Genomic DNA, 27,287 nt, shown 5'->3' with positions numbered 1-27,287 from the left:
ACTGTGCCCCCTGTACTCATACATGTAATCTGTTATTGTTAGCTGTAACCCTAACGCCTCCAAGCTATTGATGATTCATGAATCTTGACCTTGTATCTCTCATGTGTATCCTCCCCAATAAAAGGCATGAGGGAAGAAGGTCTAGCTGCTGGTCTCCACTAGAGAGGCAGTCACCTTCCTTCCCCCAGACATAACAAAGTGTCCTGGGTAAAAGTTTTTTCTGCCATGGTCACGAAGCCTCTGCTGAACAGAGCAACTTCCAACAGAGCCTAGGGTGTATGTGGCACCTTTGCCATAGTAAGTAAAGGAAAGAGTAAAATAAGAGATATGAAAGAAAAAATAGAGAAAAAGAAAAAAATTAATAAAATAGTTATGAAAGAGAAAAATTAATAAAAAATAACTAATTTGAATTTATATCAGTAGAATTTAATACCTGCCTTCTAGGATTTCCCTTTGGATTCTGTTCTGATGTTGTCTGATGTTGGTGTAAATCAATGTCAGATGCTGTCCATGTCTGGCCCATGGCAGCTTGTTCGAAGCTATAAGTGATCCACAGTTTGTGGTTACATCCACTGAGCTTGATTTCACACAGAAAAGACTAAGCTGTGATAGAAGTTCAACTTTTACTAACACAGAGACAAAGGATGGGTCAGCAAATATTTCAAGGTACAGCAGGATCTGCTTTTGCTTGCCTCTTCCTGCCAGCCTGACACCAACTGTTTCTGAAAGGGCTTCTGGCAGAATTGGGAATATCCCCTGCTGGGGAAGGGGCCATTGAAATTCAAGAGAGGTGGTGGGTGTGCTCCCTCATCCCCAAGCTACATGTCTGAATTTGTCCTGGATTATTTCCCTGAACTCAACAAGACAGATACCTTCATAACTTTTGATGGTCTACTAAACTTGGTTGTAGTTGGTTAACTATGAAATCATCATCAAACATAAAAAAGTGATGTAAAACTTCAAGTAATTCTGTTGAAATTTGAGTTTACTTCACTTGATTTGCTCATTATTTATATATTTATTTATTCATTACCATGTTTGAAGGAGAATTTTTGTTTCCTTAGCTAGTCACCTCAGAATGTGGTGAGTGAGTTTTTATGTGTGTGTGTTACATAAAGAAGAGTTATAGATGAAATTATTGATTTTTGTATACAAGACTAATATGTTTCAATTCTTTCTTAGAAAGTGAATTTCCTGTGGGTGAACTTTTGCATCATCTGTTCCAAATCCATTATACAAAAGTCCTGAGAAGTAGATATTATCATCTCCATTTTAAAGATAAGGAAACTAAGGCATTAAGAAAGGCCTCAGGATGCATCATTAGGAGTCAAAGACCTGAAATTGGAACCGATTTTTCTTATTTTAAATGTCTTTTACTTCACTTTCAACTTCCTTAATGGTAATTTTATTTACCTCCTGTGAATTCTCTTACTACTCTAATAAATCTATTAATATTGATTGCATCAGCCTTTCTGCTATCCCCACTAACTATCAGTACAGTAACATGGGTCTTCGGATTCCACTTACTGGCTTATGATCATCATCTTTGAAATATATTTTGACCAGCCTATCTTCCTGCTTATATATTTATCTTCTCAAAGTATAGATCTGATATGTTTCTTTCTTTAAGTGCTAATTATTTATATTTTTAAAAAAGATTTTCATTTGAAAATACTATGGGGTAAAAATTTTCTAAGTTCCTCTTTCTTAAAAATTAAGTATAAAGTAAAAGTATCTCCTACCCACTTTCCATAGCAAGCTCTTCTAGCAATGGACACAATAAGTCTACTTGTTCTTACTAGCTGATATCTCCAGTTACTTTCTAATTTAAATTTTAATTTACTTGGATGCTATTTTATATGGTATGAGGTAGAGAACTATTTTCATTTTCATAGTAGATCATCAATAGTATAAAGTCAGATCTTAAGTAATCTATTGTATCTGTACCATTTTAATATTTATATAACATTGTATTTTTTGTATTTTGTTTTAAAACCATTTTTATTGTTATTCTATTACAGTTGTCTCAATTTTTCCCCCATTATCTTCATCTGCCCATCTCACGCTCCACTCCTACAGTCAATACCCACACTGTTGTCAATGTCCGTGGGTCATTTACACATGTTCTTTGTCTAATCTCTTCCCCTTCTTTTCACCATTATCCCCGTTCCCCCTCCCCTCTGGTCAGTTTCAGTCTGATCCATTGGTTTCCTTGCTTGTGATTCTATTTTGTACATTAGATTCCTGTTAGGGCCAAGATCATATGGTAGCTGTCTTTCACCAATTGGCTTATTTCACTTAACATAGTATTCTCCAGTTCCATCCATGCTGTCACAAAAAAAATAGGAATTCCTTCTTTCTTACTGCTGCATAGTATTCCATTGTGTACACGTACCACAGCTATTTGATCCACTCATTTACTGATGGGCATTTAGGCTGCGTCCTGCACTTGGCTATTGTAAATAGCACCACTATGAACATAGGTGTGCATAGGTTCTTTTGAATCGGTGACTCGGGATTTTTAGGGTATATTCCCAGCACTGGAATCACTGCATCAAAAGGCAGTTCCATTTCTAGTTTTTAAGGAAATTCCATACTGTTTTCCATAGTGGATGCACCAGTCTGCATTCACTCCAACAATGCACTAGGGTTCCCTTTTCTCCACATCCTCATCAGCACTTTTTGTTTATTCATTTATAAATAATAGCCATTCTGACAAGTGTAAAGTGATATCTCAATGTGGTTTTAATTTGCATCTCTATGATGGCTTTTGATGTTGAGCATCTTTTCATGTGCCTATAGGCCATCTCTATGTCCTCCTTGGAAAAGTGAACGTTCAGGTCATTTGTTCATTTTTTAATTGGATTGTTAGTCTTCTTGGTGTTGAGTCAGATGAGTTATTTATATATTTTGGAGATCAAACCCTTTTCTGATGTATCAATGGAAAATATGTCCTCCCCTACAGTCAGTTCCCTTTTTATTTTGACGATGGATTCTCTAGCTGTGCAGAAGTTTTTTAGTTTGATGTAGTCCCATTTGTTTATTTTTTTCTGTATTTCCCATTCCTTAAGAGATATATTGGCAAGAATATTGCTATGTGAGGTACATGAACTTTTTCTGCCTATGATTTCCTCTAAAACTTTTATGCTGTCATGACTTCTATTTCAGTCTTTTATTCATTTGTAGTTTATTCTGGTGCATGATGTAAGTTAGTGGTGTGGTTTACATATTTTTTGCTTGTACTAGTCCAGTTCTCCCAACACCATTTATTAAAGAGGCTATCTTTACTCCATTGTGTGCTCATGTTGCGCATGTCAAATATTAATTGGATGTAGAGACTTGTGTTTATTTCTGGTTTCTCTATTCTGTTCCACTGATCTGTGTCTGTTCTTATGCCAGTACCAGACTGTTTTTATTACAGTGGCTTTGTAGTATAGCTTGATATCAGGTAACAAGTGAAATTGAAGCAGTAATTAAAAACTTTTAGCACACAAAAACCCTGGACCATATGGCTTCACAATGAATTTTACCAAACATTTAAGGAAGACATAACTCCAATTCTTCTCAAACTATTCCAAAAAATTCAAGAAGAGGGAAGACTCCTAAATCTTTCCATGAGGCCCATATCATCTTAATTCCAAAACCAGGTAAAGACACAACAAAGAAAACTATAGGCTTATATTTCTGATAAACATAGATGATAAAATCCTTGCAAAATACTGGCAATCTGGATTCAGAAATACATTAAAAAGATCATATACCATGATCAACTGGGATTCATCCAGGGGATGCTTGGATGGTGCAATATTTTCAAATCAATAAATGCAATACACCACATAAACAAAATGAACAAAAATTATGTGATCATATCAATAGATGCTGAAAAAGGATTTGATAAAATCCAGCACCATTTATGATAAAAACACTCAGCCAAATAGCAATAGAGGGGGCATAATAAAAGCCATATATCAGAAACCTACAGCCCATATCATACTCAATGGGCAAAAATCAAAATCTTTCCCCCTAAGATCAGAAACAAGACAAAGGTGTCCACTTTCACGACTTTTATTCAATATAGTATTAGAAATTCTAGCCACAGAGCTCAGATGACAAAAAGAAATAAAAGGCATCAAAATTGGAAAGGAGGAAGTAAAACTGTCATTATTAGCAGATGACATGACAGTGTACATAGAAACCCCATAGTCTCCACCAAAAAACTACTTTACTTAATAAATGAATTTGGTAAAATAACAAAATACAATGTCAAAATTCAGAAATCAATGGCATTTTTATAAACCAACAATGAATATCAGGAAGAGAAACTAGGGAAAAAAATCTCATTTCCTAGAGCAACAAGAAAATTAAAGTACCTGGGAATAAATTTAACCAAGGAGGTAAAAGCACTGTGCTCAGAAAACTATAGAACACTGGAGAAAGAACTTGAGATAGATTTAAATAAATGGAAGAATACATCATGTTCATGGGTTGGGAGAATTAATACAATTAAAATATCTATTATACAATTAATATATCTATATTATCCACAGCAATCTCTAGATTCAACACAATTTCTGTTAAAATATCAATCACACTTTTCACAGATCTAGCACAAACATTTCAAAAATTTAATGGGACCAAAAAATAGACCCTAAATAGTGTAAGTAATCTTAAGAAAGAAGAACAAAGTAGGAAGGATCCATATCATATTTTAATATCAACATACACTTTGGAAATTTTGTAAAGAATTTCTATTTTATTTTGTTTAAAATTCTACACCATTATCATGTTATATCAGTGGCTTTGAAATAAGTGTCCAATGTCTATTCACTATTTTACAAAAATTGTTTTTCATTTATTTCATATTTATTTTCCACAATATTATTTAAAATCGAATTATCTTGCCCACCCTCAACTCTACACCATAGCAAAAAATATAAAATATTTTAAAATTATGATTGTAATAGAAGTCAATTTATATATTTGAATTTAAGAAGGATTAACATAATTTTTATTTTAAGGTTTTTCTTCATGAATATGGTATATCTATCACTTACTCAGGTTTTATTTTATTCCGTTTAGTAAATCTTATACTGTTTTCTTCATATAGTTCTCATATTTTCTTGTAAATTTAATAAAAGATTTTGTAACACCTTACTCTCTTGCATTTTATCACTTAAATTTTTCATAGATCACGACATATAGACAACTCTTAAAGCTCCAAATGACTTTTCTCTGATCTTAGAATAAGGAAATAAAGAAAAGAATTGACTGGGTACTATTTACCTCTACAATAGGTACAAAAGATATTTGATACTGCTAAGTAATAATAACTTGAAATGCTCAGTTAAAAAATAACATATGAAACAAAACTTTTATTCATCCCTCACATCCTTTCTCATTGTGTTAGGTCTAGATTGTGCTGTGAATGGACAGTTTCCCATTTTGACCACATTCCAGCTTCATTCTCAGGGACAGAGGCAGTATTTTCTCAGGGTACCCAACTCTGACGGGGATCTGACATGCACATGGGAGTCACCAGGGCATGTCCTCTCTGGGTCTGAGCAGATGGACAAACCTGCATATTCTGAGGAGCACTCAGCTGCTTCTAACCATTTCTTTTCCCCTGATCCAAGATAAAAGGCATAAGATTACAAACAGCTTTTAAGAGGATTCTCCTTTCGACATATCATACAAATGGATTTTGTTTTTAAATTTGAGTTTAAATAAGATATCTGTTATTTCACAGGAGATAGAATTCTACAAATTTATTCTTTTATTCCAGTAATAGTAGTGTCCTCAAGAAATTATTTTCTCATTTCGAGTCACCTGGTAAATTATCGCAATTTCAAATTATAAATGTGGCGTTGTTAAAAAATGGAGAAGTTTGTTCACATTTATTAAACATTTTTGTGTTGGCAGATTTACATTTTCAGTTACTGAAGAGCTTTTGCCTTTCAGAATCACATTTCCAAGCCACTAGAGGAACAGCTTTGGTGTTTCTGAGAACAGAAGGAAGGGCCTTTCCTTTAATGCAATCGCTGAGAAGTTTCACACAATTGCACACCTGGCAGTAAAAAAGTCTTCTCTGAATACATTTTCTGGTAATTTAGAAAAGTTGTGGTTAACCTGTTGGGCTTGGTCACTCCTTTTCCTGCTTTTATTCTTTTCATTTTCTACCAATTCTTTTCAATAATTATTGCCTTGATAGAAAACAGACATCTGGGTCAATTTATCTGAGGAAAACATATAAAATATCACATGCCACAAAACCTATATTTAAGGACTTAGAAAGGAACCAAGATGGTCAAATTGCTTCTTCTATTTTTTTTTTTTTTTTTTTGCAATGTAGGTCATAATGTGAAGCTTAGGAAAATGGAGAAATTTTTGTAGGAGCTGTAACCAGTGTGTTAGCTCAGGCTGGATCAAGATATTTGCAGAAGGGACAAAGCTCATAGTAATCCCTGCTGGTAAGTAACTTTTTTCTATTTTTGAAAGACTAGTAGATGCTATTTAGATAAAAACAATTTATAATGACCCTAATCTGACTGGCACATTTTCAGTCTCAACATATGAACAGCAATTTTGCAGCTACTGGTCACTGTATATGGAAACAAAACTACTTTTAAATGATTTATTACCTTCTCTGCTTGTCAATTAAAATTTTTTTCTTAGAATACACATACACAAAAAAGGGTAGACTTGGGCTAGAAATTAAAATATGTTGAGTATCATCTCTGTAAACCATTGGTATAGATTATGGATTTAAGATACTTGTAGGCAGTCTTTTAATTGAAACACTTTTATTAATAATCTCTATGTTTTGAGATAAAACATAGTGCTTAGTTCTCTCAATGATCTGATAAATTATTTGGTTTTTATTTCATCCCTAACAGCAGTGCAAAAACTTAATTCTTACAGTGAATGAGTAGAGAACATTACAATTTATGCTATTACTAGTCTTGTTATACTGCCTTTAATGTAATTATTAGCTCAATAAGCCAGTTGAGTTCCATAGTCTATGAAAAGTGTGTTAAGGGTTTTACATCTTCATTTGTTCATTCATTGTCTCAGCAAACATTTATAGAAGACAATTTATGTACTGAATGCTAGAGATAAAAGAATGAAAGAGATGTAGTCCCAACCCTCAAAAAACTTCTAGTCTAATATATAAGCATTCTAAATTCTGGCTTGATTAGGTGCCCTGCTCTTTGGCCTGTGCCTACCATAGAGACAGAAGTTCTTGGGTTCATGAGTTATTTCCTTCTGTAATTTATATAAGAGTTATTGCTTATGAAACACATACATTTTGTTTCATGGAAGAATTCAATAAAATGATCCCAGACCATCCCATTAAAGAGAATGATATTAGCTAATATTTATTGAGAGCCAGACAACATGATTAACAGTTTTATTGCCTATCTAATTCCTCAATAGCCCTGTACAGGAGATCTTCTTATTTCCACCTCATAGATGAGAAAACTGAGGCTTAGAGTATTTTGGTTATTTGCCTCAAGTCACAGGATAAGTTCCTATGGCAAAGTTTAGGATTCAATAGAGATTGTCTACTCCAAAGTACATTGTCTGGACCATCATGCGATATTAGAAATATTGTCATGCTTTTCTTTTCTTCTGAATATTTACTCTTCTATAGTCTGACCATTGAAATGAATTCTTTAATTGACTACTTAATGAGAAATAGCTCATAATTTGTGTTAAAACAATGCTTCTGCTTCTAATCATGGCACTCCTTTCTTCTCCCCAAAACATCAAGTAAGTCATGTTGAATATGCATCTATTAAATACCTAAAAATTATTATTAGGGTATTTCTATAAAATGCCAAGTCATTTTGACATATTTCCACTCAATTTTCTTTCTGTATTGGCATCAAATTTGCTAGATATTGTAGCTGGTGAAGAAACTAAATCAGTTGTACCAAATTGCATTATTAAATTGCATAACTCACTGCTGCCTTTCCACTTGTGATGGGACAACTGCAGAAATACCAAACCGAATAGTATCCTCTGTTAAGCAGCACAGCAAGTGCAGTAAATGCCCTGAAACTGTAAGGGTGGTAAGTCCAAAGGAGCAGTCTTTCAGCAATAAATAGCTTACTAGATAATCATTAAGAATTAACACTCTGTAACAACTCATCTGGTCTATCAGTGTGAATTGGATTCTACAAAGAAGTTACTTTAGAATCAATCCAGATATCCACCTCTTAATATTGATACATATAAATAACACATACCCATAAAACATATTGAAATACATCTATTAAATATGCAAATATATTATTTCTATTGTTTCTCTTTGAAAATTAAAGAAATATTAACTCTAAATTATACTCAAGGCAACAAAAAAATTATACGTGAAAACTCTTCAAGGGAGGAGAGGTAGAAGATTCAGGGAAAACAGTGAGAAAAGATAAAATCATTCTATCCAACATGGGTCAAGATGAGAAAAGACATAACCTAAGGTGACCAGGCAGAGAGGGGCCAGTTTTTTAATTCTGGGCTACCTTTATATCTGATGTGATTTTTCTTGAGCTTCAGATTTGTTTAATATCACGAGGTCAATTTTTATATGTTTATCTAACTATTGAAAATATGGGTACAACTTTATAACAGGCACAAAACAAAGTTTCTATAAAGGCTTTTCAGATAGTGGGCAAATGAAGTCAGGAGAATGAAAATATTTGGTCCTGGCACACAGCTCACTGTTACAGGTAAATTTTCTTTAAATTCTCCAGTTAAGGAAAGGAAGGGAAGCAGGTAATGCAGGTGCTGCAGACTACATGCTGGGTCGGGCTCAGAATTTTTGGATCCAGTCCCAGTTTGGTCACATATCATGGTGATCTCCAGAGAGGTTAATGACTCCAACCAGGTTTGGGGAGGCAGTTGCTTCCTGATCTAGCATGGACAACATGAATAAGTAATTAACTAGTAAGAGCAGCTCTGGGAACCTAAGTAGTGGAGATGTTCAGTCCATTTCATATTTTTATGTTGAAAGGTTTTTAAAGACCCTTATGTAATTTATTTATTTGATACCCGAAATAACCAATGAAAAAAAATTGCTAGAGTTGTCATTTGATCCGAGGATAATTAATATCAAAATATTTAACTGTGTGATAATGTTTAAGAATGTCATAAACTGGATTTGTTTTATTCTAAATTCAGTTCAGTAAATTTGTTCATTCTTCATTAGCCTTAAAAATGAAACCTTGCCTGCCTGAATGAGGGAAAACATTTCACAAGGATGTTTTAGCTTACCAGATCCTTTCAAATGAAGGTTTTTCAAAGACTTTTGAAAGAATTTTCACAAAATTGATAAAGCATTGAAAAAAAGAATGGATATATTTGGTTTTTGTAGTGGTTGTGATCGTATGAAATTGGAAAACAACTTTCTCTGGTTCTCTTTTTTTCCAACTGACTACATACTCAATGTAAATTGTAGCAATCGAATTAAATAATGGTTCCAGGTATAATTCATGAGGGTCCTGAAAAAATGTTTTTTAAGAGAGTGTGAGACAGGGAAAATTATCATAGACTTTCATTCTGGGTCTATCAGTTTCTATTTAATCATTCTCTAGCAAATACATTTTGATTCACTGATTACTGCTTTATTAAAATTATAAACATAGTACATGCCAGTTATGGAAAAATTGGAAAATACTAAAATAAGTAAGAAAAAGAAAGTATTTTTCTCAGTTTGTTGAGATCTTGTTTCCAGGCATCTCCACTGTTTGTCTCAAATAAATTTTTTATAAAAATTCTACAAGTTTTTATGGGGATGTGAAGTACAGCATGGGGAATATAGTCAATAATATTGACTATGCATGGTGCCAGGTGGGTACTAGATTTATTAGGGTGATCATTTTGTAGGTTATATAAATGTCTAGTCACTTTGTTGTACACCTGGAACTAATATAATATTGTATGTCAACTGTAATTGAAAACTTTAAAAATTATTTAAAATTATTTAAATAAAATATAAAATGGAATTTATTATTGATAGATCATTTTATTATTTTCATATATTTCTATCTACTCATTATATATATACAACAACAATCTGAAGTGGATGTTGTGAGGATTAAGTGAAATTAAATATTGGAAATAAACTATCACAAATGTTGGGACATGGTCAGTAATAAAAATGTCAATTCTCCAGAATTCAGATTACCTTGAATGGGAGTTCTTTATGAAATCTTGAGTACAGCTAAGTTTACTAATTTTATCCAGTCTTCAGGTTGCTTTATAACAAATGGTCAGTATTTGCAAAATATTTTCAATCTCTAAGACTAATTGTTATTTGTTTCTAAAAATGATTAGAATATGATAAACATTATCTCAACTATTATTAACCTAAATGTAAGGTGATCTCTCATTTTTCAGTAGAAATATCTAGAAGTAAAAACAGGGGGTTACAACTTGCATGTATAAATTTAGAGTAATATATATTAAAGTCAAATATCCAAGTATAACATTTAGTACCTTAATTAGATTATAGCCACAAAGTTAAAAATTATGCCATAACAAATATTAGGTGAAAAATCAATACAAACATCAGGTGATATTTTTTGCCATCACATTTCATTAAAAATTTTATTCCCACTCTTCCCATGCATCTAAAACATGTACTTTAGAGCAACTTCTAAGTTACTGAGTGTCTGTTCTGTGATCCCTGTATGATGATGTCACTGGATATTCAGTCTGAAGAGATAATTACCATTTACAAAATGAAAGAAAATTACTTTTTTAAATTTTTTCTGTTATTCTATACATGTAGTGTAGGCATAAATTGTAGAGGCTTTAATCTTCAGTAATACACTAAGTCCATGTTAAATTTCTTTATTGTCTATTATCATTGCTAGCTCTACAACTAGTATTAAGTTTCTAAAATAAATTTAAAAAATTAATTTAGTTTAGCTTGATATCTTGTCTAAGTACTATTTTTTAAATCAAAGCACACTATTAGGAGAGCATCTTTTAATATTAGACATTGCACAAGAACTGAAATATAAGGCAACCCCTGCTTTGTGAGGGATAATTTTGGAAAAGAAAGCCTCACTTTACATTCTGCCACATTTAGTCTGTCTGAATTCCACACATTCTGTATCTATATCACAGAGCTAGGATTTATAAACATGTCCTCTCAGCCCTCATGTCATTTTGAGTTAGACATTATTAAACTATCAGCACCATGGGCAGGAAAAGAAATAATGCACAAACTATTTGTCATTTATTGAAACTGCCTATTTCCAAAATCTGCTTGAGAAGACCTAAATCAAAGTTACAGTAAGGCCATAAAATAAAAGTACAAAATCAAAAACACTAAAGAAAGCAAAAGAAAAATGGCTTGTAATGATCCAACATGAAGCACAGGGTAAAATTTTAACTCAAAGGTAGGAGAGTTACGTCAGTTAAATCTCAGTTTTTCAAAAGTGAACTTAAGAAAAAAGTCTAGCAAAAACTGTAGTGTAGTACCTACTTTTTATTAATTGATAAAATGAAGCATTCTAAATTTTCAAAGAGTATTTCTTTCTTTCTTTTTTTTACTTAGAAAACGATTTCAATACATGAGTTCTTTAGGAGGAAAGTGAAGCAAAGTGAATACTGTCTTCAACATCCATTTTATAAAATGGAAGAAATGGTCTATAAATAAACACATTGTACACATCCACTGCATCAATTTTATGGTCACTATATCATTTGATGTCATTCACAGATGGTGACCCTCAGCAGATAATGTCAGGCAGGTAACGTTTTAGCGATCTAACATGACAATAGGAGGATTTGAGGACAGGCATCCTGTCATTTCTCTTGTCATTCTGGTTTGAAGGCCCGCTGCCAGGAGCTTCAAGCCAAACTTTCAGGGTCAGCTAGAAAGATGTCAGTCTGAGGATGAAATTTCTAGTGAAAGATTAAAAGTGCAAATATATTGTGCTGTTTGTTGACTGGGGAGAGAGCTATTGGTTTCGGACAATACAAGTGAAGCATCTATGTATACTGACTGCATATCATTAGACTTTAGCCACTGTTCTCTTAATTTTTTAACACTGGAAATGCTGATAAGACAAGACAAATGATTGTGTGTTAATTAGGTGTGTGAAAGCCATCTTTCCCGAGGTGACGGCTTTGAGAATTTCAGACATATTAGAGCGAAGTGGAATGCATTGCATCCCCAAAGTGCTGAATTCTTATTAAAAAGGACAAGGTTTGGTCCCATGAGATTAAAAAATCAGGTTGGAGCATGAAGTCATCACAATCAAATAGTTAATAATTATTATAATCTCTTATTTCGACAGCATTTTTAATCAAATTGCTTTGCAAATCTTGTTTCATTTTTGTCTCACTAGTAGTGATGTTGAATTAATTTAAACTAGCATCATTGTTTTCAGATAAATAAAACACCAAAAACTTAAATTTACTTTATTGGCTCAGTCACAGAACTTGTTATGAGCAAAATGAACCAGAAGCAGAACACTGATCTCTTGATTTGCAGACGATCATAGCTCCACCAAAAACTCCGAGAAACTAAATTAGTCAACAGTTTTTGATACTGGTTGAATCATTGTGTAAATTTGACAGAAAACTCTTTGGTGATGGAACAAAACTTGTCATCACAGGTAGGTATCAGAAGAATGCAATTTTTCAAAATAATGTAGAAAAGTCAAGAAACAGTTAAATTGGAATATTTAGATAACACAGGAATGTGATGGGGATTAGATGTAGAAATTCTTATAGGTGTACATAGAAAAAGTTGTGCACCATCATAACAGGATATGGCTTTTGTGTGTAGATGAACTTGTACAAAATGCTCATGAATAACATATACAATTATCATGGAAGCATTTGGCCCAAACACAAAAGTTGACACATTTCCATTTCTAATGGTTGTAATGGTGTTGTAAAAGAGCCTGAGCTTTGGAGTCAGGATGACATGGAGTTCCAGCTTCACTACTTACTCCTTATGTGAATTTGGTCAATTATTCTCTGGCCTCAGTTTCTTAATGCATAAAATAGGATAAGTATGCATCCAGAGAGGCTGTATGAGAATTAATTGAAATGGTGTGAATGAAGTACTTGCACATAGCCTTTTCCCTCAATTCAAATGTAAAGAAGAATTGTATCCAGTATAAAGAGTTGTTTGCAGCCAATAACACTGACAGAGCAGAAATTCCCCAGAGAATTCAGCTGTACTTCTGACTACTCATAAAAAATGAGTTTGGAGGTATTGGTTTCTTTTTACCACCACTGTTCTTACCCTTGGCAAGAAAAATGAGATTAACATGTGTTTGTTTTTAATTTTTATTGCTGACTTATGTTCTTTAAATCTTAATACATTATTTTAAATGATATTTCTAACACTACTATTTATTGGCCTCAAAATTCATAGTCAATAACTTTGAGCTTTATACTCATATTGATTTTAAAAAGCTTAAATTCATAAAGAAAATGGTCAGTATGTAAAGTCAATCAAATATAGTTAGAAATGTCATAACTGAAATTTATACATAAACATAAAATAGCTACAACTAATTTGATAAAAGATTATTTACAAGAAAATAAAGAACACAATATCAATATATAGGTTTGAAATATCATAACTCTGTTGAAAATAGGTTGAGATTTATATAAAATTTGGTAAATTTATATAGAATTCTTGCTGCTGCATCTGAATAAATATCAATAACTCAGGCAATTTAACTCAGGTGTATTATTTGATTATGCTAATGACTTTAGAGAAATGTATTAGAAGACTTATTTACTTTTTAACTTTGTTTCTATTATATGCATCATGAAAAATATTTGCCCATAAAAACACTGTTAATGAATTTTAAAAATGTTTAAAAAGAAAACATACATGACAATTATTCAAATTTAGGTCCTAACCATATATTTAGTACACTATTTAATACTCAGTTAACTATTACATTGAGAAAGGTTTGGAAGTTCAAGATTCATTTTATCTTGAAAAGAATGACATACGAAAAGTCTAGCTAAGGAAAAGGGACAGGCAATGAGAATACTGTGTTACTACACAGAAATGTTACAAGTTTGTCATTTGGTTTTCAATTCCTATTACTATGAAGAAAAAACATTCCTGGACAAAAATGAGATAATTTAATATATTGACTAGAGACTAAAATTATGTAAATATAGTGCAAAATTATAAATTAATATTATTTTATATAACATGCTTTTAAAATTAAAAACCAAGTATATGGTTGGAGAAATAATACAATGTCTTACTATTATAGTCAATAAAATATTGTTGCACTAAAAGCAAGATGTATAAAATTAAAATAAACACATTATGACTTAATTATGTTTTCAACATAATAAAAAATTCAACATTGTTTGCTTACTGATTTAGTATAAAAATAGGAAGCTTTGCTCCGTAGGCAGCAATATTCAAGATTTTTTTCCCTTCTTAAATAAAAAATTCAGTCCTTTTTTTCTTAAAAAATTGCCTATTAAATTGCTAAATTAACACCAAACTAACCCAAAGACAATATAATAAAGAACTTGTATTTTAATTAGAAATCAGACTGGAAAGGGTTTTAATATTTATAATTTCAATAATTAGATTAATAATAAATGTATAAACAAGTAACATTCCAGCCATCATGTGACATGTCTTTAAATATCTGATGTTTTGTTATATATTTTGACATTATATCTACAAAGAGCTCGAAGCATAACTTTTAACATTACTCCAATCATGTATGTGTTTTATTTGGCAGATGAAAACAAAGAAAATGATCAAGCTCTAGAAATAGCTCATCAGCCATATAGGGTAGATATGAATTTTAAGGGAGACACACAGGGCCAAAATATGGTGTATTTAAAATATGGTGTAATATGTTTAATTTTCAAGTGAAATTCCAAAATAAAACATGCTTTTGGTGAATCTTTTCTAAGGTCAAATGAAATTCTGTTAGGGGCATTTACTTGCTAGATTAATATAAGCATTTCTGAAAATAATCAATAGAAGTTTTAATAGAATTTCTAAAATATTGCTATTTTGCTTCTAAATTCAATGAGTCATAAATAATTTGTAGGTGTAGTTTTAATGCTGTCCCAAAAAATTTAGAGTGGTTCAAATGTAAAATTAAGATGTTATATACAATTAGATATGAACGAGGAACTGGACATGGGCATATTTGAAACTAAAAGAGTAACTTGAAGTAGATTCCCATTTTAAAAAGTGATTGTGCATTTAGAGAAAAAAAAAATTTCTCCAGGCATTTATTTTTATGGAAAAAAGATAATACAGTGCATTCCAGAATTAGTTAAATGGAGAATGAGTTAACACAGAGCTTCAGAACATGAGTATGTATAGCCAAAGAGAGATTAAGTTACAAAATTTATGGGATAGGCCAGGGAATTAATTTATATTTTATTTTTATTGAACTTATTGGGGTGACACTGGTTAATAAAATTATACACATTTCAGGTATACAATTCTATAATACACCATCAGAATATTGCATGACACATTCACCACTCAAACTCAAGTCTCTATTGGTCACCTTTTATCCTTCCTTTACCCTGTTCTACCTCCCTTCACCCCCCTTTCTCTCTGGCAATGGTCACACTGTTGTCCGTGTCTTTTTTGTTTCCACTTTATAAGCCACCAAATATTCTCATCTGAAGAGAGATAATCTAAGTTATTTTCTGGTCTTTTCCCCTATTCCCTTCATCCACCATCCACCTATGAAAATATCAAAGAAATTAAAAACAAATTAATAAGTTCACAAATGTTAGAGCAGTTAAAAGTCATAACCCATTTTAGCATGTGGAGAAAGAACACAGGCCAAGATTTAATTCAGGCTGTGCCATTTAATAGCTATGATTTTGGGCAAATTATGTAACCTCTTGAACCTCTTTTCCCCTCAGAAATAAGAACAATAATAAATACATCACAATATATTGTGAATAAAGGACATTATAAGCACTAATTCAATGGCAGCTTTTCTTCCTTTTACTATATGCCAGGTTGTTCCAAACCACACAATGTTTGTATTTCCCTAATTCTTAATTGCTATTCTGTTTCTCCTCACAGAGAGAAGCCTTGATTCAGATATTGCTCCCAAGCCCATTATTTTTCTTCCTTCAGTTGCTGAAATAAACCTTCATAAGGCTGGCACATATCTGTGTCTTCTTGAGAAATTTTTCCCTGATGTTATTAAGGTATATTGGAAGGAAAAGAATGACAATACAATTCTGGCATCCCAGCAGGGAAATACCATTAAGACTAATGACACATACATGAAATTCAGCTGGCTGACCGTGACTGCAAAGTCAATGGATAAAGAACATAGATGCATCGTCAAACACGAGAATAATAAAAGAAGCGTTGACCAAGAGATTATTTTTCCTTCAGTAAATAAAGGTATGTATATATAAATATAACCTCTCAGAACACTCCCTTTCCCAAAGTGAATGCCCCTAGTGATTGTGAAGTATTAATAAAAAATGTATATGTACATCTTTCTTAAATGTTGGCACATTTAATAGTAGCATAAATTTCTTGTTATTTTTCTGCAGAATCAAAAGAGCATAGGCTTTGGAACATAAAAAGATTAAAAAAATAAAAAGTTTTACTTTTCTCAGCCTCAGTTTTATTATGCAAAATATTAAAGTCAGATGATGTTTTTTAGGGTTGTTTTATGGTTTAAATGAAACAACATACCTGAAAGCACCTAGCATTTTATCACACAATAAATGCTCAAAAAGAGATTCCACTTTTGAAAATCTTGATCAGGAAATAAGAACAATTATATATCTTTTAGGAATTTTCTAGTCAGCAAGCAAAGTCACAATCACTTCAGTCTTATTATACTCAAAGTTTAATCAATGAATTGTTAGGTAACAGATGGTGTCCTTTTGAGGGAGTTGGATCAAATTGCAACAACAACAACAACAAAAACAGAATAATTATTTAGCCCTGAAGTTTTTGTATGGTTCTAGGTTTTTCAGATTTGTATTTTATATACCACTGTAGGTAACTTTCATAATGAAAGACTGGGTGTGGCTGACATGTAGAAACAGATTTCCACTCTACATAATGGGCATATTTCTTGCCATTGGAAACAAACAGGTACTGCAGTATTAGCTTGTTTCAGGCCTGGAAGGACATGGATGAATACACTAGGATGAACTGCTGTCCCAAGAAGGATGCACACAGTGAAGAGAGTATACTCTTTCCTTAAACATACAGGGTCACTCAAGATCTAGGTATGATGTCTCAAAGGAGTGCCTTTGATTCAGATTTTGTACGTATTTAGACAGTGCGGGCAGAGCACTGAATGTGCCCTAGCCTCAGCAGTGGTCTGCTAACTCATGAGACTCAGACCCTAAAGTCCTGAGTATTAACATTACAGACCAAAGGCATCAGAGTGCCCATAGGAAGAACCACTTGGTACTTTAACAGTGGTCAAAGGGCCTTTCAAGCAGTGGGGAACAAACATATAACAAGACGTGCTAAGGCCTTTGCTATGTAACCGTCTGAATTTCAGAAGTAAGACTTCCCCTCTCAGACTTGAGTTTCGCCAATGATCAAACCTGATTTGAACCTGGCCTTGGCTTTCTACTGGGGCTGTGATGAAGAGCAAATGAAATAATATCAGTGAAAATGCTTTCTTTCAAAAATATAACATAGATGTATTTATTTATCTATATGTATTTATTTATATCCTTTCCTAAAACTAAAGTAAGATTGTCAAAACAGCCCTAATTTTTCTATTTCTACAGCTAAGAAACAGAGAACAAGCAAATATGCAAAGCACAAGTTTAATATAAGCACTGGGGTTAAGTACTTTATTATATTTTCACTTTTATAGTGATCAGGGATAACCGTCTTAAAGGAGAGAAGGTCCAGTTGATAAGAGGTTTTACTTGGCACTTAATTTCTGAAACAAAGGTCTCCCTTGAGCTTCTCGTGACAATAAAGCTAATAAGGGCATTTCTGTTAACATCATTCTACAGCAAATTTCTAATGCTGTTTCTTGTAAGGTTTTTTTTCCCTCTGATAAAAGCTAATAATACAACACGGAAACACAAATCAATGAAGTGATTCTGAAGGGAGACAACACTAATCTAGTTCAAGTTTTTGACCAGATTAAAAAAAGTATTAGAATATACACACAGATTTTATTAGGAAAAATTGTTACTTTATTGTTTTTACCTCAAGCAATACATGGAGATAAGAGTATTTTTATTTATATTTTAATGAATAAAGTCACTGTAAGGAAAGTAAGAGAATTTTAAGAGACAATAAGTGAGTTTTTGAGGCTATTTTAACATCTAAAAATGATTATACTAATAGTTTCAATCTTGGGGTTTACCCCAAAGTCTATACCTCACACTCATTTCTTTAGTGCACACCAAGAAAAGATCTCATTGAGTGCCTATAACTGCACACCAGAACTCTAGCCATATGGACAGGAACACATCTAGTAGAAAAGGATAAACCAAAGCAACCATTGCCATTGTTTTCCCCCATCCAACAGTCCCTGAACTTTTTAAGAAATTTTATCTTATATCTAAATATGTCTTTTTTAAAAAAAATTATAGATAAATACAACTCTCACCTCAGGTTTTATACATTCATAGAACTATAAATTTAATTTGGTTTATCCTTTTATTCCTGGAAAGAATTGCACCGAAATGCTGAGCTCCTGAACTAGAAACGTCATTTGCTAAGTATACTGAAAAAATCTAGAAGAGAAGATATTTTAGTGTCCACAACGTTGGAATTATGTTTTCTCTCTACAGACTATTTTCTATTTCTATGGGTTATTTTTACACAGTGTCTTCCACATATTCTCTTCCATTTAATTTCCCACTACAATCCTTTGAATGCTGGCTCTGCCTTCATTGATATGACTCTCAGCGAGTTACTAGTACTCTCGACCCTCATTTCCTTGTCTGTTGCCTGGAGTCCTCCAAAATAAAACTCACTTCAGTGTTACTGGGGTATTAAATGAGGTAATGCATGTGAAGCATTTAACCTACACTATGCCACACAGTCTTGCACACTAATAATCACTCAATGGACATTATATTTTATTGATATTGGTGTCATGTCCACAAAGACCACAACTCCAGAAAATTATGTGCATGAGCTGGGGTCATTGGGGATATAAATGAATGGGAAAGGCATGGTTTAGACGGGAAATTTGCCTACACCGGACTCCTTCAAATATGTAAGGTTCTGTTATGGATTCTACAATTAAACAAGTTTATTTTGGTAGCAACTGTTTATGTCAGTAGTGTATGCTGAGGACTGTAGAGCAGCTCCTTCTGCTGTTTATTTTTTTCCATTCAACAAGTGCTGTATTTATTGAACAGATACTTTGCAATGGACACTGTGCTAGGAGTGATGAATACAGGAGGAAAGTAGGTAATCTTGGATAGTGCACTCCAGTTATGATTAAAAAGAAAAATTGTATCCTTCCTGAACTTCAACATCTTCATGTGCAGAGACACAATACATGAATTAGATTTACTGAATTACATAGAATCTGGGCATCTCCTCCTGGAATTGTTGGGCTTATGTTTTTAATGGCTCTCTCCTCTCTATAGGAAGATTCTCTCTCTCTCTCTCTCTCAATATTATCTGTCTATCAATCATCTATCTTCATAATATATTTATCTATCATCTATCATCTATGTGTCTGTCTATCCACACACACAGGCAAATAATGGTTAAGAACAATTCATTAACAGTTGCTTTCATTTCTTGTAGAAGTTGCTGGCATTAATCCTACAAAAGAAGATTGTCTGAAAGATCAAAGTGGTACGTTTTGCATATATTTGCTTTATGTCATCCTATAGCATTTTTTCCCTCCTCATCAACATAAGTTTTGAACTTCTCTGGAATCGCTGGATTTTGCAGAATAGACTGAGTGATATTTTAAGCCAATTTATGCTTTCCTTGTAGTCATCTTACTATAGCAAATGCTAGTTTTTAGTATGAGATGATTATGAATTAGCAGGTACCATCATATGCTTGGTATTATTTCAACACTGTACTTAATTCATTTGTATGGCTTTTGTTTCTAATGACTAGGGAACACATGATATCAAGTTACTTCTAGATATCTTTTTGTCTTTTTTCCTTGTTAGTAGTTAATAACATGAACTGACATTTACTGAACATTTTTTATACAGAAGGTGTAGTGATGTGTTTTGAAAGCATTTTCTTGTTTAATTCTCTTCATACTCCTGTGGAAGTGTACAATATATTTTTCTCATTTGACAGATGAGAGCAATGAGCTAAAATGAAGTCCCTTATACCATGCCAAACAGCTAAATCCAGGGTCTTAACCCAGGCCATCAGAATAAAGAGTTCATATACTTACTTGGTTCTCTATTCTTCTTCTAAGAGGCGAGTCATAGAGCAAGAACAAGAAAGCCCAAAGTCAAGACCCCAAAACTCAATGGATGCATGCATGGCTAGGGTGGGGGTTGTGGGCAGTGCCTGGCCTCGGAGAACCACAGACTGGACTTCAACCACAGTTCTTTTAATTATTAGTGGCATGAATATGAATACTTAAATTCTCTGAGAAATACTTTCCTTGTCTGCCAACATAATTAGAACTAACCCAGTTGCTGAAGAGATAAGGTCACATATGTGGAATGTCCAGCATAGGGTATCTCATTTAGCTGGCATAGAATATGTACAAGTTTCTGGCCCTTTCTCCTTATGTATGTACAAAGAAAGCAACTAGAAGCATTGGCTCTAGCCCTGCTGGCCTCTCCTCCGTTTCCAATATCAAGGAGGTTCAGACCTCAGCTAACATCTTACCTGACCAACACAAAGGAGTTCTGAGCACAGCAGCTCTATAGATCCCTTTCCACACCAAGTGCTAATTATTCTGGAGTTCTGACACTATGAAGATAAAGCATGTCAAAGGGAAATTTCCACAGGAAAGGACTTGGCCTTGTGGTTTATTGAGTAGCAGTCTGACCCACCATCAATGTTATCAATTATTTCTTGACATCATATATTTCTTGCAAAACTTAAAGGATATTAAATGCAATTGCCCTATGGTATCATAGCCACAATGAGGGACATTCAGGGAAGACAGGTGAGAGATTTATGACCTCTTAAACTTTCAGAGGATTTGGATTGACCACTTTCTTCCAGTTAACACAATGCCCTCCACTAAAACCTCACACCCACTGGCTGTGAATACCACCATGTTTTCAAGGATTGTAACCTTAATAGGAATCATATTGCATGCACCTGCAATGACTCAGATGTTTCTAAGTCAACAACCCAACCTTATATTAATGCCTAAACCTTTGATATCAGGGTATTATCTATTGCACTTGGAGATACAAAATTATAGAGTAACTAAGAATGTGTTTTTTAAGTTATGTTGCTGGAATTGAAACTTGGTTTGTGGTTCTTACTAAGTGCATGATATCAGGCAAATTTCTTCTTTGTCCTCATTTTATTTTTAAAATGGGAACCAACATAATAATTTCATAGGTACTGTAATAATTATATAAGATTAAAGTTTGGCATACAAAGCTCACAGAGTGTTCAGGATTTGGTTAGTGGTTAATGAAGAATATTAGCTTTTATTATTAATTAGAGACATAGTGGGGGTAAAGAAATGATAAAAATTATTTACTACAAATTCTTTTTTCTCATTGGACTCTCTCATTAAAAACACAATCTTAGTTTTTAATATTTTGGAGGGTTCTAAGTGACTTGACCTGCAAGATAGATTCTAAGTTGTCTTGTTGTTATTGGTGGTGGTGGTGGTAAATGTTGGTTTATTTTGGGGTTTGGTGGTATGGAGGTGTCACTTCAATGTAGACCATAAAAGTAAATCATATGACTCCCTCCCATTAATATTTCCTAACCTTTCAAAAGGACAGATGAAGCTAATTAAATGACTTCTCCTAGATTTATTGCAGTTGCAGTTCACCAATACCTCTGCCTACTACACCTACCTCCTCCTCCTCCTCAAGTGCCTGGTCTACTTTGCCATCATTTCCTTCTGTCTGCTTAGGAGAACAGCAGTCTGTGACCATGGGAAGAGTTCATAACAGATGATGGCACAAAAGGATCCATTTTTCTTCATTTATTTTCCCTTGAGTTTCTGCTGGGGGTCTAGCTGGACTTTCTTTCTAGGTTTGGATCATTTTTCTATTATTGCATAATGGTTTTCAAACCACAGGGCAAAATAAAATTTCTCTCTGTAACAATAACAAATTCTGCCATTACTAAGGTGCAGGGCCAAAGGGTGCCCTTCAGCACCACTCTTCCCATAATCTCGATCAGCTTCTCTAGCTAACCCAAGTAATCATGCCTTCTGAGAACAGACAGCATGCAGTTCCTAGTCATGTTCCTTAGCACTTTTTATTCAGATAAGTGCCTCAAAGCTTTCCATTTCACATACTGAAGTTGTTGTCTTTGCTACTTGTATTCTGTATTTTGTTTTTTATAATAGGCACAATAAAGTTTTTTAAAAATCAAGTATTTTGTCTATTTACTTTAATCTGATACATTTAATTGAGGGTCCTAGATAAGAAAGAACATGGCAAGTGAGCTCTCAAATTCAGCATTGTCATCATGGTCAATACTCTGACACATTTCTGTTTCTTTCCCTGAGACAGTAGTTATCATCCTTTCTTTGGGGCCCTGGTTCCAAAGGAGGCCAGAACCAAATGAATGTGCCCAGGTTAGTTCTTTTTCAAAGGTCATCATATTCATAATCATTTGGTTTGCAAAATCCAACGGTGATAGTATAATATCTACCATGATTGGCACTGTGTGTTCAGAGCTATAGCAGTGTTTCACAAGCATCAAGTTTCCTGATCCTCACAGTAATCCATGAGAATGGCACTGACACTGGAGAGGCAGTACAGTAGAGGTTTGAGCCCTCTACTCCGAACCCTAAGTGTCTAGCTTTGAATCCTGGGATGAGTATTGGCATCTGTGTGACCTTAGGCAAACTATTTGAACTCTATATACCATAATTTTCTTGGGTGTAAAATGAAGTTACAGTGCCTGGTCTCCTGGAATTGTGTGAATTAGATGAGTTAATAATGTTTGGTACATGTAGGTCATGAATGACTATTGTTAGTTGCTCTACTTTAGAAATCATATATCATGCAGAAACATGCACACTCACTCTTACTCTGACAATCATCTCTAATATTATTCCCCTGGGTGGAATAGGGACTCAGTGAGTTTCTGGTATGCACCAGGCAATCCCGTTGATCCTCTCAGAGCCCTTGGAGGAAGGCATAGTCCACAGTTCACAGATTGGAGAGATTACATTATCTGTTCATGGTCACCATTTTGTAAGTAATAGTCATTTGAAGCCAGGTTTCTCTAAACTCAGAGTCCGTATTTTGTTACCTAGTATCTGTGGCTTCCCCTTTACCAACTTTCAACGTGGAAAAAGAAAACATGCACTGCTTCTTTACTAAAGGCATTCTTCAAAGTCTGTGACAGTTTAAAGGCTTGTGGTTGCATCTCTATTTTCTCCTCATCTGTATACTCTGGTAGAACCATAATTGCTCCCTTTATTATCAATGGTATGAAAACTCTGCCTTATTTTATGTGTGTCCTGGATTTTCAGTTCCTCTTTTGGGGTGTTAATGAAATAAAATGATAGTCTCAGGCAAAGCAAGACCTTTGATGTTGTCATTGAGTGAAACATTCTGACATTCCAGCACCTCCCTTAGACTGAATGGGTCCTGAGGACCTGAGAATCAGCGTGTGGAAGCCTCTGGCATGTCCGTGGGCATTTCTGAGATAGGAGGTAGGTATACTTCATTTTTGGTCCAGGACTTTTCCATTACAGCAGCACTGCCATTTGGTGTGGTGGGAGAAACACTGGACCAGAAGTTTCACCTCACACTCCCTAGTTAGAGCCTCAGTTACTTGCTCTGGCTCGAACTAGCTGTGTCATTTCTTCCTGACCATGTCATATTGCCTACATTTACCTATCTTTAGAAAAAGTGTTTAAATTATAAATAATCTCAGATTTCTAGCACAATTTACAAATTCAATGATTACATCCTAATGAAGTAATAATAGCAAATGCTTGTCTAGTGCTTACTGGTACTGGTCTAAGCATGTGTTAATCTGCTTCTCACAAGAACCCATGAAACAAGTACAATTATGTCTGTTCTACAGATGGGGAAACTGAGGCAAAGAGGGGATAAAGAATATTCCCAGTTAGCTAATAACAAGCACAGCTAAGGTTTGAACTCAAGGCGCCTGCCTACCAGGGTTCTGCTCATAACTTCTACATTACTTGCTACTATGTGCAGTAGAAACAGGTTCCTTTAGGTTTGAATTAAGACAGAAATAGTTCCTTATTACTAGGCTGAACGCTGATGAAGAGAATTGCCTCTTTCTCTGCATAGACTTTCTCTCCTTACTCCTATCCTGTTCATAAAATTAGAGGTATGTATGCAACCTGCCACACATTTTCATGTTGGGAAGATTTTTAAATGTTGACCTCCCATCCACCAAATCAGGTATGTGTCATTAATGTCCATGCCAATTGTTTGGATAAAATAATACCAGAGCAACAGGCTGCATCCACAGGTGTGTGATGGAAATGATTTATACAATTCCACTAAAAGCACTAATTCTAATGTTTATAGAGCTAGCATACTCCACACACTTATCACCATAAAATAAGTCGAACTATAAAGAAACAACTCTCAAAAATTTTTTCCCAGTATGAATTCTCCCCACTGTTTAGGGATATTTTACATAAACTCAGATTTTTTTTGAAGGCTTTCTGTCAATCAAGCAGGCTACAATTAAGTAATACTCGATTTTCCCTTTACATTAATCTAAGTCCTATATAACTACTAATTAGAAATTATTGCTGGGACTTCCGGCCAAGATGGAGGCTTAGACGGACGCGCTAGGTCTCCCTCTACAACTAGAGAGGAATACAACTACTTCAAAACAAAGGATAACTAGAAATTCCAGAAAATAAAAATACACGGAAGCCCAACATACGAAGTTATAAACCAGCGGCGCCCTTTGGGCAGGTAAGAAAAGCGAAAGGGGGCGGTGCTGTTTGCGGTGGCACCTGGGACAGCGGCGGGGAGAACAACCCCGGCTGCAGTCGAACCCCCGGCAGCTCGCGACCCCAACGCTGGGGAAAGCAGCCACCACATCGCCTTGAACAGTGAGGCCCAGGGGGGCGGGAGGATGGATCCCGGTCTCCTAGCGGAATGACTGTGTGAATCCATCTTGGACCCCCGCCCCCAAAGAAAGCGCCGCAGGGCTGCGAAATAGGTCGCGGACAGGCACCGGTCGCTGGATTGTGACGACAAAGCACCACGGTGCAGCAAGAAAGGCTGCCGAATGGCACCGGTCGCTGGGTCATTACGAGTACACAGGCACTGCCCCCTACAGCCGGCCCAAGAAAACAAAACGCATCTGTCAAAATGAGGCAGACAACTATAGAAATCCCGGTGGCACAGCTCACCAGGCAACAGATGGAGAACCTGACAGATGAACAGATAAGAAACCTGTCAGATGCTCAGTTCTGGGCCATTGTTATCAGGTGGCTTACAGAATTCACAAAAGATCTGGAAAAAGATGAGAAAGAAGCGAAAAACACTCATACTGAAAGGAACAAAACCACATACGAGACAGATGGTGAGGAAAAAAAATCCAGAGTTCATTTCAACAAACTGGAATATGGAGAAGGAACAAGCAGTCAACCAATGCAGCGAGAGGAAATGGGAAGCAACGATGAGAGGATCAGAAACCTCTGGGACAGCTATAAAAGGCCCAACATAAGAATCATTGGTTTGCCAGAGAGCGAGGAAGATGAACTAGAACTTGAAAAATTGAGTAAAAATATAATAAAGGAGAACTTCCCAGACTTGGGGAAGGAAATAGACTTACAGGTCCAGGAAGCACAGAGAGTTCCAAAAAAACTGGACCCAGGGAGAACCACTCCAAGACACATTATAATCAAAATGTCAAAAATTAAAGATAAAGAGAGAATCTTAAAAGCAGCAAGAGAGAAGAAAAGAATTATGTACAAAGGGGTCCCAATTAGACTATCAGCTGACTTCTCAAGGGAGACCCTACAGGCAAGAAGGGACTGGCAAGAAATATTCAAAGTAATGAAAATCCAAAACCTACAACCACGAATACTCTATCCAGCGAAATTGTCATTCAGAATAGAAGGACAGAGAAAGTGTTTCCAGGACAAAATAAAACTGAAAGAGTTCATTAGATCCAAACCACTGTTATATGAGATGTTAAAGGGACTGGTTTAGAAAAAGGAGGATCAAGACAATGAAATCTAAAATGAAAACTGCATCACAAGAAACAACAGAAGCTAGTGAATTGAAACAAAGGCAAACTAAACAGGCAACGAGAGTGGAAAAAGAACTATAGGTACGGGGAACATATTGGGGGGAGGTCAACAGGGAGGGGGAATGGGGAGAGGGAGGGAGATGATATAGGAATTAAGGATCATGGTAGGAGGGTATGGAATAGACAGAGAGAGGTTGAGAAGAACTGTATGCACAACTAATGGACATGATCTAAAAGGGGGGGACAACTGGAGGGAGGGGGGCCACCGGGTGGAGGGGAGCAGAGGGAAGGGAAATTGGCACAAATGTAATATTATAATCAATAAAACACATTAAAAAAATAAATAAATAAATAAAAGGTATGCAAAACACACACACACACACAAAAAGAAATTATTGCTAATTCTGAGTGATAAGATAGCCAGATACTATAGCAACATGATGCAATTCAGCCAAAAAGCTAGAAACCCAACACTTGGGTGAGCCATGAAAACTCACTTGGGTGAATGCATGGTCTCTTTCAGGGTCTCTTAGGGTACTTTTGTTTGCTTTCTTTTGTTTTGTTCGAACAAGAGCAAGTACCTATAACATAGTGAGCAACAGGAATTCTGCCAGGCAGTCTGCATGCTCTGTGTCTAGTGCTCTCACTGTACCACACAGTACAGGCATAACGCTTCTTTCACTGATGGGAAGACCAGATAGGCTAAGAAATAAGCCCAAGGCCAATCATGGAGTAGTGTCATAGTCCACACGATTCCAGCGCCATCTGACTTAAAATCTGCTGTTTTACCCATTATATCAGTGGCTCTCTTCTTGGAGCCTTTAAAATTGCACCAAGGCCTAGACTTCCTTCAGGCTAGGTGTCAGACTTTAAACAGCCTCCTTCAGTAATTCGAATATGTAGCCAGGCTTGAGGCCAGAGAGTGACTGAACTAGCTCCTGAGCTC

General features: G+C 34.8%; 1 protein-coding gene across 1 annotated transcript in view; it reads left to right on the top strand.

Annotated features, from left to right (window-relative positions):
• The window catches only part of TARP (TCR gamma alternate reading frame protein), a 51,241-nt gene extending 28,738 nt beyond the window's left edge, over nucleotides 1–22,503 (top strand). The window contains exons 3-6 of the mRNA XM_090287370.1: nucleotides 6,394–6,467; nucleotides 16,073–16,402; nucleotides 19,763–19,810; nucleotides 21,935–22,503. Of these exons, the coding sequence (XP_090143496.1) occupies nucleotides 6,394–6,467; nucleotides 16,073–16,402; nucleotides 19,763–19,810; nucleotides 21,935–22,077 (595 nt within the window). The 3' untranslated portion in view covers nucleotides 22,078–22,503. The remainder of the gene's footprint in view (nucleotides 1–6,393; nucleotides 6,468–16,072; nucleotides 16,403–19,762; nucleotides 19,811–21,934) is intronic.
• Nucleotides 22,504–27,287: the final 4,784 nt, after the last annotated feature.

This window comes from Furipterus horrens, unplaced genomic scaffold (assembly GCF_987537825.1).
Source record: "Furipterus horrens unplaced genomic scaffold, mFurHor1.1.pri manual_scaffold_9, whole genome shotgun sequence".
Classification (NCBI taxonomy): domain Eukaryota; kingdom Metazoa; phylum Chordata; class Mammalia; order Chiroptera; family Furipteridae; genus Furipterus; species Furipterus horrens.
The sequence above is the reverse complement of the archived record's forward strand: the minus strand, read 5'-3'. Positions and strand labels throughout refer to the sequence as shown.